This window comes from Epinephelus fuscoguttatus, linkage group LG3 (genome assembly GCF_011397635.1).
Source record: "Epinephelus fuscoguttatus linkage group LG3, E.fuscoguttatus.final_Chr_v1".
NCBI classification, from domain to species: domain Eukaryota; kingdom Metazoa; phylum Chordata; class Actinopteri; order Perciformes; family Serranidae; genus Epinephelus; species Epinephelus fuscoguttatus.
In genome coordinates, this window is record NC_064754.1 from 42,766,885 (window position 1) to 42,781,038 (window position 14,154).

A 14,154-nucleotide genomic window follows, 5' to 3' on the forward strand; every position below is an offset into this window, starting at 1 on the left:
TTTTTTCTTTTGAGTCTTAAATTGTTCTTATTTCTATTCAAATTGATCACTTATTTACTGTATAACACAAGTACTATATATTTTTTCATTTTGATATGATGATACAATGGGTGTCTGATTCAGGATGTACCTTTGTTCTATGTGATGTATATTCCAATACAGATGAAAAAAAACATGATTCATTCACCAGGTTAATGTGTTCAGTCATCTGGAGGCAGTTTTCTTCATGTTTTATTGTAAACATTAATGTGTATAAATGACGACATCACAGTCTGCTATGATGAGCATTACTGGCTTTATATGCACACTACACTTCTGCTTCATTTCTGATTCACTTCAGTCCCTTCTGATATTGTGTGCTCACTTGCCATTGTGGATGCTCTGATGGCGGACCAGGTTGCCCAGCACAGAGAAGCTCTTGCCACACTTGGTGCAGCTGTATGGTCTCTCTCCTGTATGGACAGTCTGGTGCACCTTGAGGCTGCAGGCCTGTGAGAAGCGTTTCCCACACAGGCTGCAGCTGTAGCGCTTCTCCCCCGTGTGCACGCTCATGTGTCTCTTGATGTGGCTGGACTGGGAGAAGCGTTTACCACACTGAGTGCAGCTGAATGGTTTCTCTCCCGTATGCACCCGCTGGTGGGTTTTCAGCTGGTGGGGGTGGACAAAGGGCTTCTTACAGAGGTGGCAGTGGTAGATCCTCTCCCCGCTGTGGGAGCGCTGGTGCACCACCAGGTCTCTGGAAGTGGAGAAGAGTCGACCGCACTGCTGACAGCCGAACGCTCGCTCTGTGCTGCTGGGAAAGCTTCTGCTCCTGGAGACAGAGGTGTTACTGACGGAGGAGACAGTTACAGAGTCTGACATGGAAGCATCCCCAGAGCTGCTCCCACTGCACAGGAAAGTTAAAGACGAGGATGAGAGAGGCTCCTCCGTGCCTGTGACTCCGTCTGTGGAGTGCTTGTGAGAAACTGTCAGAGACCTGGCCACCTCTGGAGAGGAGAACAGGTCATCGAAGGAGGAGGAGTCCAAACTGTTGATGTCCAGCTCTGCTGCTTCACTCTCTGTGTGGTGACTGGTGTTAGTTAATCTGCTGCCACTCAGACACTCACTTCTAGTGACAGAAACTAAAGGATTATATGTGCTAAAAGCTTCAGACCAGGAAGGTTCAGCCTCCAGTTTGACTGCTGGTAACACCACCTCTGCCCTCCAGTCTGCTGCAGCACCACAAAAACCCTTCACTCCAGTGCTTGTAGGTGACAGTTCTGACTCCAGTGTCTTTATCAGAGTAGTCTCTACATCAGAAACTTTACTACAACTGGACTCAGCAGACAGAGAGCCACTGGGGTCCACAGCATTTTTGTCTACTTCTTTGGTTGAGTCTGTCATTTCCCTGGCTCTGTTTGGATCAGAACCTCTTGGTACAGCTCTGTGGCTCTGGTCTGCTGGATCAGAGTCCTCTCCCTGAGTTCCAGCCTCCTCCACTCCCTCTTTCTCTTCGTGCTGCCGAGCTTCAAGTCTGGCAAAGCCCTGATTTTCATACCCGCTGACTCTGGGGATTTCTGCCTCAGCACTTAGAGGGCGGTTGCTCTCAGCAGCAAGAGGAACAGACTGAGGTCCAACTAAAGAAAAAAAAAGGACAAGATAACATCAACCTTTCATTTTTAACCATATCTTCCTTTTTGGTGTTTGCTCAGAAGCTGTGCAGTATCTTAAAGTGTTTCATTCATACTGCTGATGTGAGGAGCTGTCTGATGGTCTTCCAGCACACTGCAGCCTGTCAGCTCCTCCTCCAGCCTTTCCTTCTTTATCACCACCACCTCTGGCTCCACCGGCTGCTCCGTCACAACCACCAGCTGGCAGATAGAAAACAGGTATGGAAAATCATACTGCTGCCGCACTTCAAGTCTTTCACAGCTTGGTTGTTTATCAGCAGCCATGCACATGAATACTTTTTAGTAGTCTCTTTAGAAAAACCTCTCCTCCCAAAGTCCACAACCATCTCCTTAGTCTACCCTACAGTGATGCAGAGTGTTCGCTCTGCACCAGTCCACAAGTTCTTCCACCTCCTGCCTGTACACAGACTTATTGTTGGAGACCACAGCTGTGTCAATCGAAACTTCACTATATGAATGCTTGGGGACCTTGCAGAGCAATCATATGTAAGGAGTGTGTACAGCAGGGGGCTCAGGAAACACCCTTGTGGGGAGCCGGTGTTGAGTGATAAGTACGCCAGTCACCCATAGCTGAGAAGCTGCTGCACTGCTGTGCGCCGTCATTGTGCCCATTGTGCCATTTTTGAAATTGGTCCTGTATTAATAGAGAGATCGCTGCTGCCAGCAGTGGCAAAAAAATGCTGCATTGTAATCTCTTCGGACAATTGTGCACCGTCAATGTACAGCTGCTACAAGTAGGGGTGGGAATGAGCGGAGGCCCTAAGATACGATATTATCACAATACTTTAGTCACAATACAAAAATGTTTTAAATGTTTTGCAATATGTGATAACAGTATTGCAACAACATATACTGTCGCGAAATTGTGTCCCCAAAGGAAAACTTTGTCAACATCTGTTTAATCTAATAAGGGTTTGGTCTGTTCATCTCATTTCAGTCATTTTTATTGTAGCAAAATGTATCTAGTGGACTGAAAAAGCTAATGATTTTGTAATTGTAGTATTTACCCTAAGTTTAATTTTTAGTTGCAGGGTTACAATCAACATTCACTCTAGCGTAAAATGACTCTACAGTATTCATAGGTATTTCTCAGCTCAAGCTCTGATCAGCTTCAATTGGCAGGGATGGAAATAAAACTCCTGCATGAACGTGCTAATTTTAGCCCTTCATTTTGGTAGAAAAGTGTGTAAATGTCAAACAACATAATGGGAAAGACCCTACTAAGAAATGAATAGTTTTGCTTTCACTTTCACCGGTCCGTTTGTTAGTGTGTGTAACCAAGCCTTGCTCAAGGAGAAGCCTCATTCTGAAATCTCGCTGACTTTTCCAGATTGTGGAAATCAGCCAGTTATTCAACCACGCCATTGAAAATCTCTAAGATCTTTAATCTTTAAGATAACAACACTAAGCTATGCTTTACGGACTCCAACACAGTGAGTGAACTCTCCCTGGCACTCCTCTCTCCAACCCTCACTCACATTTCCAAAGTTATTTTCCTGCAACAAGTCACCACACACAAGATTTTAGGACAAGACTTCTCCTTGAGCGAGACTAAGTCACAACAACAAACAGCCCAGCCAAAGGTAGAGAAATACATTTAAATTCTTTGTAGGGTCCTTCCTGTAATGTTGTCAAACACTTTCCATAACAATCTGACCCTTTCGGTGGCAAAAACAAGCACTTTTAGTGAACGCACATTGATGGTGCTCAATTGCCTGTAGGGACTACATTGCAGCCTGTTTTACAGTTGCAGCTGCAGCTGTCTGGCTTGACACTGGACCAATTTCAAAAACTGTCATCTCCATTAGTCACTTACAAGTAAAATCACTGGAAAATAGGGTCCAGGTTAAAATACAGATGTTTCCCTTTAAGTAAAAGTAGCAATACTATGGTGTAAAAACACTTAGTTACAAGTCAAGTAAAGTAAAAGTACAAAAGTTCTGGCCTCAAAGTATACTTGAAGTACCAAAAGTAAAAGTACTCATCCATTTTCAGAATCATATATATATTATCGTATTGTAATTATGGATGCATTCATGTTTACATCACTTTGATGTTCCAGCTGGTAATAGTGGAGCTTATTTCAACTACTTCTTTATGCTAATGTGTTGCTTAACCCATGATAATTCATCTATTTCAATATACATTTTATCTTAATAATTTTAATCTACAAAATAACTACTAAATATTGTCATCAAATAAATGTTGTGGAGTCAAAAGTAAAACACTGGCTGCCAAAATGTAGTGTGGCAAAAGTAAAAGTAGCATAACATGGAAATATAGGTACAGGTACCTCCAAACTGGACTTGAGTACTGTACTTGAGTAAATGTACTTAGTTACATTTCACCGCTGTATTTCATTGGTTTCATTGGTGGCTTAGTGGATAGAGCAGGCGCCCCATATACAAGGCTGTTGCCGCAGCGGCCCGGGTTCGAGTCCAGCCTATGGCCCTTTGCTGCATGTCATCCCCCTCTCTCTCTCCCTCTTTCACACTTGGCTATCCTATCCGTTAAAGGCGAAAATGCCCAAAAACATATCTTTAAAAAAAAGAAAAGCTGACCTTTGCACAGACAGCAGCACTGACCTGTGACCGCTGGGTGTCAGTATTCTCCAGCATGGTGCACTTCACATTTCTTTTGGTAATGGCAGGGCTGTCTTCTCCAGAGTGATGATCTGCTCAAAGCAAATCAGAGGAGTTCATTATAATAAGTCTACTGTTACACTGTCATTATGTGGACTCTTTGCCATACAGGTGATTAGATGTTGAGTGATAACAGTGTTGTCAGATGTTTAACTTCCTGTTCAGTGTTGGTAGCCCTTGCAACTGCACCCCTCCTGCTGACAGTGCTAATGAAATTGTTCACAGCAGAGCCCAGAGAACCTGACTTAAACATATGAATCAAATACATGATATTAGATGAGGCATATGGCTCTGGCTCCTGATTTACCAACAAAGAAGGGATTGAATATCATATTTTAGTGTCTATCACAAGTCAGGGGAGCTGGTATATGCTCAGGCTGCAGGAGGTCTTTCTACTGTACTGTAAAACAAGATCCTGTTATAGTGACAAGTTTCCTATTTGTATTCTCAGGGACCTGTTTGTTTCACTGTTTGTTTTTTAATTACTGGGCTATTGTTAATGGGGTCCTATTTCTGAGTTAAAAAATTAAAGGTTGAATAAATGAATACACCAGTGGCGCCCCCAGAAGTGTTTAATAGAGGTGGGCAGATGGGGCCACTGAAACTTAAAGGGCAGTACACCAAAACCAAAAGCCATGACTGAAATTCAAGAATTCTATTATGCTGTTGAATTATATAGGCTAGTTGAAAAGTAACGTTATGTTAAAATGAAAAGTCAAAGTCTGATATACTTTGGTTTCTTTTCTTTTCTTCTTTTCTTTTTCATTTAATATTAATTTAATATTATTAATTATCTGATGTGCATAGACTAATACCAGTACAGTTGACATTTTGAGCTCCCCAACAATCCTGTTTCAATGTGTTATGTATCTATACATGCCAGTCAACTCAATGTTCTTCAAACAGGCTTACAAATAAATGTCGGAAGGTAATAATCTATAATGTAATGCTGTTAAAATGTCTAGTTTATGTCTAGTGTTCACCATGAAGACACACAGCTGGTTAGTTTTGGATTGAGCAGGCTAACCTGTCATGGTGCAGGTCACCACCAGTGCCGTGGGGGTGGGCTCTCTGTGGGACTGCTCTCCTGAGCGGACCTCCAGCAGCCGCAGCCTGCTCTTCAGGGCCAGGTTCTCCCTCTGGCTCCGGGATATTTCCAGCCTCAGGGTAGCAAACCCGTCGTCCACCAGCTGACAGATCTCAGCCACAGCCGCGTTAGCTAACACCTCCATGATGGAAGCCAGCTGAGTGTGGAAATTCATATATGTCGCCATCCTGTTCGGTCCTAAAAGCGCGATAACGTTACTTTTCTCCCAACGAAATGACAGCTGAATGTTCGTTGGAAATTAAATAAGCCTCATATGGCTATGAGACACGTGAGAGGTGACAATAATGGTCATTTTCTACAGTGACTTATCAATAAAAATGTTGTTTCTATTTACTTCCGGGTGTGCCGCAAGGAGGTTAAAAAGAGGAGACGTCACGACGTCATAGCGCTTCATTTCGCTGAGGTACGACACATGCGCATTAAAATCTGCTCACTGGCGCTTTATCATTAAACATGGGGATGATTGATTCGTTCTTCTGAGGCGTTCACAGTCGGAATAAGATATATATATATATATATATATATATATATATATATATATATCTCAGATGTTAAGGGGTCGCCTCAAACACTTTTTTGTTCTTTCGTCTTTTTTGTTTTCTTTTTGTTCGTTTTTTTTATGTTTTAGTTAGTAGTTTGTCCGTTTTAGAGGGTTAATCTCTTTTTGTTTGTTTGTTTGTTTGCTCCTCCGTTCAGGGTCCCGTTACACGGCCTGCACTATTCTGTTGTATTTTGTTAGAATATTGTAGAATAATTAAATTTAAAAAAAAAAATAAAAATCTAGTGCTGTCTGCCATTGCAGCTTCAGTTACATTGAGCATGCGAGAGAGCGTGTTTAAGCCTTCATTTAACAGCCTTGGTGCACGCAAAGTTGCTCCTATGTTTGCGTGCCGTAATAACCAGAGTAAGGAGGAATATTAAAATCCTTCAAAATGAATTTGTTGCATTTGAAAGCATTGGTTGGAATATATGGACTGCAGCTCGTGTCACAGCCAGGATTTTTGAAATATTAATCAGGTCATGAGTCCAAGGTCTGTAAAGTACCCCCACACACACCAAAAAGAAAGTCTTGTATTTCTAAATTATTTATACAGTCAACAGTTCTTTCCAAACGTTTTCTTTTATTTCATTAATAGTTTATTTCTGAAGCTCTCCTCATACAGAAACCTGAATCCCTTATTTATTAGTGTATTTTTCTGGCATAACAGTTGTACTAAAATTTTAAATATTGATCTCAAAATACTGGATTTGACAATTACAAATAACGCCATGTGTTATTTTTTAATTGCATAATATTAACTCTCCCCTGGCTGCTAAAATATGATCTCAGTGTCCTCAGTTGGAGCGATGGCTCTAACTACTAGCTGTAGTACAATATGTCCTTATAGCTTTAATCAGATTTTACTCCATCATGTGTTTTGGGTATGACTGCAAAAGATAGATGCTGAATATACATGTTTAAAGGGCAAGTCTGAGTTAAGAGAATCCTGACCACATTAATGATCAAATAGTTTGTTAATATGTAGAATTGAGTCAATTTATAGTTTCAGTGTCCATCCATCCATTTTCATCTGCTTATCCAGGACCAGGTTGTTGGGGCAGCAGGCCAACCAAAGTGCCCCAGACGTCCCTCTCTCCATTGACACTTTCCAGCTCTTCCTGGAGAACCCCAAGGCGTTCCCAGGCCAGACATGATATGTAATCCCTCCAGCGTGTTCTGGGTCTGCCCCAGGGCTTCCTACCAGTGGGACGTGCTCAGAACACCTCTTATGGGGGTCGCCCTGAAGGCATCCTGATCAGATGCCCGAACCACCTCAACTGACCCCTTTCGACATGAAGGAGCAGCGGCTCTACTCCGAGCGGTGCTCCTCATCGTATCTCCAAGGCTGAGCCCAGCCATCCTGCGAAAAAATATAATTTTGGCTGTTTGTGTCTGCGACCTCATTCTTTCGGTCACTAGCCAAAACTCATGACCATAGGTGATGGTTCGGACATAGATAGACCAGTATTGTCCTAAGCAAAGGAGTTTAAGTACCGTGGGGTCTTGTTCATGAGTGAGGGCTAGTGTCTGTGTGCTGTTTTAAAAATCGTAAGTTGAGAGAGGAGTTTGCACTGTGCTCACTGGGGTGGTAGGGCTCTGTTACTGGTCAGTTCAGCTCCGGTTGATGATGATGATTAGAGGTGGAGGAGGAATGGTTAAAGGACAGGCTGACACTGGCAGATAAGCAAAGGATGAAGACACAGAGGTGGGCGTTGTAACCAGTAACACTTCCAGTACCTGTCTTGACAGCTGCTGGGTTTGTAACTGCCCAAACAACATAGATGGTTCGGACAGTTTGATACTAGTTTCTGGCTCCACCCCTGAAAAGTTTTTTTTCTCCTTTACCACACAAATTTAAATTTAAAACTGCAATAATTAGCTCTTTGTTTTCCATCCTGTACAGTACTGTATCAGTGAAAAAGCTCTGACAAACACACTGTACATATTACCTGTTTAGCAGCAAACAGACTCAGCTGGAGACTAGCTGGTCAACACAGTGAAGCATTTAGCAGCCAACATCTTTGCCTTAGGAGCTGGTGGAGACCAAACACAGAGCTAAAGTGGAGTGAACTGGATTCATCAGGTGGACACAAACACAACTCCAAATGAATGGTAATGTTGCTCTGTGTCTGCTGGATGTGTAAATAAGCAAATGTTTGCTTATATGTCAGCCACAATGACTGACTGACTTTAGAATGAGCCATTTGTATTTACACGGGGAGCAGGTCATCTTCCACGCAGTCCGCCATGTTGGTTCTGCAATAACCCAGAGTGGACAAACAGGTGTTACAGCTGTATGTGTTCTGCTCTGCTGTCCCCTCTCCCTCTACTGTAGATCTGCCCAGGTGTGCTGTATTTCCTGAGGAGGTGCATTGCACCTGGTATGGGGAGGAGGTGCAGAAGAGCTCCTGTGCCAGCAGCAGAGGAGAGAGGCCTCTGGTGTGGGGACTGCTGGGCCTGCCTCCTCTCAGCCTGGGATTTTATTGTCTGGTTTGCATGATTTTTGTTAATATATCCTATGGATCTGATTGTTTAAAAGGTGTCTTATGTGGTTATTTGGGGTACTATTGCACATTTCCTTATAGTGCATAAGTGATTTATTCATTAATTGTCCTTGTTTTTCTATTTAAAGGTCCAGTGTGTAAGATTTAGGGGTATTTAGTGGAATCTAGTGGTTAAGTATTACAGACTGCAACCAGCTGAAACTTCTCCAGGGTAGAATTCCTTCAATGTTCGTTCTTCAGAGGTTTTAACTGGGAGCTGACTTATCCACAGTGGTCTTTACCTTTACCGGTTTAAATCATCCGGTCCATTTGATTTAAACCGGTCAGCAGTTTCATGTTACATATGAATGTTTCTTCTACGATGCTTGGCTCATCGCAGACAGGCTGCTCACCCAGCGCCTGCTAATGTGTTCTCATCTTATTTCTGATCCAGATGTTTGGGAGGTTTTTACTGGGAGCAGAATTATCAGCAGAGGTCTCTTCTTCTCTTAAACAAATTGATGTGGTGATTTAAACTGGTAAAACACAGAATAAAGCTGTTTCACATTTTAAAAAACCAGCTTCTTTCAGATGGTTCCCTCGCGGAGGGTCTACTAACTACAATGGCTGACATTAAAACATGAAAATGTGAATGGCTCTATGTGGAGCCAGTAATTGGTTTGTCCATTCTTGGCTACAGATATAAATGGCTCATTTTAAGGTAACCAAACACCATTACTTCTATTTTCAGTTGATTATACACTAAAGAAAACATAGTAATAATATATTCAATTTCTGCCAGTAGACCCCCCTAAATCCTACACTGGACCGTTAATTTGATGTCTGGGTGAAAATATTCTCCATATTTAAATACTATGATGAATTCCCTGAGTGTCAGCATCACCTCATCTACCTAGCCGCTTGTGAATCAGTTAGTCTGTTCAGCTCACAAGTTTCATTTGCCTGTTAGCAACTATATGTACAAATGTGAAATTTACATCTCCTCAACGTTAAGACAGATGCTTACATGACCTGCACCGATAAGCACAGACATTCACACACACCACAGTCAGCTCTACAGTCTGCCACTCTGCTGAGGAGAAATGGCCGAGTCCATCACTCATTTTAAATCAGATCTGTTCAACCTGACTCAGGAACCACAGGAAGGCTCGTGTTAACTGTCAGAGATCTTTTTAATAACCAAATTCTATACAAGACTTTCCAAACATTTTCAAAAGAAAAAAGGTTGAAGGAAATGAGGATCAAATGCTGCTGAAATGAAGACCAGACATATTTGTTCTATCTACAGGGGGTGGACACAATATCATGAACACCTGAACAGCTTAATGTCATATAATGTTAATTTGTCCCCTGAGGCACACACACAGCGCAGGGTGATTATGAAGCAGACTCATCCCTGTGTAACCTGCTCTACTTGGCCAGGTGCAGAGCCTGGTGCCTGATGAGGTTGCTGAGGAAGGAAAAGTTCTTGCCACACTTGGAGCAGTGGAACCTTTTTTCTCCGGTGTGGACGCTCTGGTGGACCTTCAGGTTGGTAGAGGTGGAGAACTGCTTCCCACAGTGGGGGCAGGGGAATGGCCTCTCCCCAGTGTGGACCATCTGGTGGCGCTTGAGGCTGCAGACCTGGCCGAAGCTCTTCCCGCACTGGACACACTGGTACGGTTTCTCCCCAGTGTGGACACGCTCGTGGATGCGCAGCTGGCACTGGTGGGCGTAGCGTCGTGAACAGAATTTGCAGGCGTAGGGAAGGCAGGGCTGCTGGGACTGTGCTGATCCAGACTCCTTGCTCTGATTGCTGGGTGCTTGATAAAGGTGGTTTTGACTGGAGAAGTGGGAGTTTTCCATCGACTGGATTCCAGACCAGGAATGCTGGGTTTGCTGTTGCTGAGAGTCCACTGCTCCCATGGCAGCCGGGGGATTGTTATAGGTAGAAAGGCTGTAGGCTGCGTTACCTTCGAACATCGCTTCACTGGGCTGCTCATTGATCTGAATACACAGCAGCGGATGATACTGTGACCTCACACTGGTGTCGTCCTGACCTATGAGAGGTGTCAATTCTTCAGCTCCGTCATCTCCACCTTGTCCAGATGACGCACTGCCGCAGCTGTCCTCCGCTGCATGAGGAAGTGAGTTGACCACAATAACATCATGCTTAGTTGCAGGGCTTGGCTGGACCACGTCACATTGAGTGAGGAAACTAGAGGCGGATTGGCTGAATGATGAGTTTCCTGCTACAGTTTCTGCTGTGTGTGTGGAACAAGATGGCTGCTCCCCGTCTCCAGTCTCATTGCTCTGCTGCCATCCCAGCAGCATTTGGGAGGGACTGTGTTTCTCTGGGATAACACCTGATGAGCCCACAGCAAAGAAAACAGAATTAGAAAAAATAGATGCTTTATTCTGTTTGCCAACAGTTTTACAAATGCACTGACTCACCAGCTTCAAAGACTACACAAGCTGCATGTTTCTGCTTAATAAATACAACTGCTTATTCTTGACATCCCTGCCAACTTGCTATGAACAGTTACTGTACTGTAAACTGCGATAAAAAGCAACACTTTCAACAGCTTATGTTCATTTGGCACAGTTATTCCCTGCATTGCTGTTTGGCAGGTGAGTCAGTAACCTTAGATGATTGTATAGCAGTTTTTGCGTGTAACTGAATAAGCACATAACAATAATGACATTTTGAAAATTGTTCATGGAGATAATGACCTTCAGCCCCACACAGAGTACAGGTACTAAGACAGAAATGCAGTTTGGCATCTAACCAGAAGGAAAATAAAGCAGTACAATGCACAGTGATGTACAGAATTTACAGAATAAAATATAGAAAAAACTAGAACGCAAAATAAACAATAATACACTAGACATGTACAGTATGAGTATAAACAGTATTAATTGTAACAATGATCTGAATATGCTAAGATATATAAAGTAAACCAGTGATTCTTAAATGGTGTGCTGCACCACAGTGTGCCATGATGCAAATCCAGGTGTGTCGTGGGATTTTGTGATAACCACACGTTATTAATGCAATATTCAACTGGAACTATACAAAAGTTATGAATAAATTTAAAATCTTATTAAGATTTTTAATCAGTACATTGCGTGTACCCATTCCATCTACTGAAAAAATGTAATTAAATTTAATTTAATTTAGGAACACCTTCATGGGGAACCTATTTGCTGGTGATCGCGCAGGGGAATTATAAGTGTGTGACACATCACATTATCTTACATTATTTCCTGTTTAAATGGATATGCTATTGGTGGTTTGATGTAATTTTTAAAAGTTTAAAATGAATTCTTGAATCATTTTGTCAATAAATATTTCATGAGTAATAGTTGGTTGTCAATTATTTGATATTAGTAAATAAAAACAAACAGTTATGTCACGATAAAAGTGATAACACATGGTATAGAGTCGATTGTGCACAGATAATAAATACAGGTGTGCCTTGAGATGCTGGCTTGCCCTTTGGTGTGCCATTTCTGCCAGAAAAAAAAAAAAGATTCTGTGAGTCATTATAATGAGAGACCTCAAAATAATGAATTTGTATCTTAAAATATTGAGAAACTCAGAATAAAGATGTGGTATTTTTTTTTTATTATTTTGTCATAAAAAAAGTCATTATTTTGAGACAAGTAGTGAGTCATTTTGAGAAGATTTCAAATTATTTTAAGATACTAACTCATTTTGAGAGAGCCTTTTTTATTATTATTATTTTGGGGTAAGTAAGTCATTATTCTGAGAACATTTTTCATTATTTTGTGATAAGTCATGATTTTAAAAAACGTTTTTGATTTTGAGACACTGACTCATGATTTATAGAAAGTTTGTCATTATTTTGACATATTAACTCATTATTTTAAGATAAGAGATTATTTTTTGAACAAGTTTCTAATTATTTTGAGACAAGTGTTAAGTCATTTAAAGAAAGTTTTGACATACTAAGTCATTATTTTGAGATAAGTAAGGTGTTATTTTTTGAGAAAGTTTCTCAGTATTTTGTGACACAAACTCAGATTTTTTTGTTAGTTTGAGACACAACTTTAATTTTGAGAAAGGCTGGCATTATTTTGACATATTTATTCATGTTTTGAGATATTTATTGAGAATATATCTTATTTTAAGATACTAATTCATGATTTCTAGAAGCATTTTTATTATTTTGAGATAAAACTTATAAATTTGAGAAAGGTTCTCATTATATTGACAGACTAACACATTATTTCTAAGAATGTTTCTCATTACTTTGACACTAACTCGTCACTTTTAGGAAGTTTTTCATTATTTTGAGAGTTTCCAATTATAAAGAGTTATACATTTTTTCCCCCATCACACTGGCGGACATTGGTTTAGAAGCAATGCAGATAAGCATAAACAATAGAGGAGAAAGTGTCAGTAAACTGTGCTAACAGTAAACATTATATACAGACTAACAGCTGTATGTCTGATATGAATAAGTGCATACACTATGGATCACTAGTGGTTTAGATGTAAATTCTCTATAGGTCAGTACATTATGAGCTGTAGTGTAAATGTATGGGTATTTGAGAGTGGAAATGTCATTTGTACTCAACATGGGCTTCAACATGGAAAACCGCACACTGCTGTGCTCCTTTACAGGACAGACGGGACCTCAGCACACAGCTAATCCCATCCCTTTAAAATGGTATAGACTTATCCTGCTTTCTAAAGTGAATTTCTAATGTTGGTATGGTCAGTGTTTAAAAATGAAGTTTCAAAGACAAATCTGGTTCTTCTTCTTCTAGTGAACAAAACACATGTGCAAACTTAAACACACAATGAATGTATCTACTAACACGTACTATGTGTGTTTATCCAGAGTCTGATATATTTTATTCATCTGTGCCTCACAGTGCTGGAAGAAGTACTCAGACCTTTAACTTAAGTTAAAGTATTAATACCACTGTGTGGGAAACACTGTTACAAGTGAAAGCCCTGCATCCAAAATGCTGCTCAAGTAAAAGTACAGCATTAACATCAAAATATACTCAAAGTACCAAAAGTAAAATTACTCATTGTGCAGAGTGAACCATTTCAGTATCATTAATATAATATCGCTGGAACATAACTATGGATGCATTAATGTGTATGTCACTTTAATATTGCAGCGAGTAAAGCTGCGGCTCATTGTAACCACTTCATTTACTGATGGGTGGCTAATGTATAAAAACACATCAGAATTTATCACTTGATTATATGCTGTATTGATAATTTGGATCTGCAAAGTAAGTGGTAACAAAAGCTGATAAATATAGTGAATATAGTGAAGTGCAAAGTACAATATTTGCCTCCAAGGTATGGTGGAGTACAATTATAAAGTAACACAAAATGGAATTACTCCAAGTACATAAGTACAGTAAGTAAATGTACTTTCTTTAAGTTATTTTCCACTACTGGTGCCCTAGCGAAATCAAATATGAGCTCGCAAGATTAGGATGGTTTCACCAGGGTAGAGAACAAAATGTGGATTGATCTGCCACTTAAAAAAGTCCCCACCACATACACTATTTCCTCTGCTTTGTTTGTGGAAAACTACAGTGAGCAGCTGTTAAGAAAATGAAACTATGTATTTATGGGCTTGGGGCTAAGGGCCACAGACAGGAAGTCAGAGAGTATTTAGAAACAGACTTTTTTGTGTTTTACTGGAATTTATTGACA

The 14,154-nt window shown here is 40.9% G+C and overlaps 2 protein-coding genes across 7 annotated transcripts in view; both read right to left on the minus strand.

Moving 5' to 3' along the window:
• Positions 1 to 214: 214 nt before the first annotated feature.
• On the minus strand, positions 215 to 5,757 carry LOC125886608 (zinc finger protein with KRAB and SCAN domains 8-like). Its single transcript, XM_049572934.1, has 4 exons — positions 5,340 to 5,757; positions 4,256 to 4,344; positions 1,727 to 1,850; positions 215 to 1,616 (listed from the first exon to the last, which is right to left on the minus strand). The coding sequence occupies exons 1-4, from the start codon at positions 5,584 to 5,586 to the stop codon at positions 361 to 363; spliced, it is 1,716 nt and encodes a 571-aa protein (XP_049428891.1). The 5' UTR covers positions 5,587 to 5,757; the 3' UTR covers positions 215 to 360.
• Positions 5,758 to 9,630: 3,873 nt separating this feature from the next.
• LOC125886609 (zinc finger protein 79-like) overlaps positions 9,631 to 14,154 on the minus strand; it is a 37,523-nt gene continuing 32,999 nt past the window's right edge. For all 6 annotated transcript variants that reach the window (XM_049572940.1, XM_049572937.1, XM_049572938.1 and 3 more), the window contains exon 5: positions 9,631 to 10,810. In XM_049572940.1, coding sequence (XP_049428897.1) covers positions 9,876 to 10,810 — 935 coding nt within the window. In that variant the 3' untranslated portion in view covers positions 9,631 to 9,875. The remainder of the gene's footprint in view (positions 10,811 to 14,154) is intronic.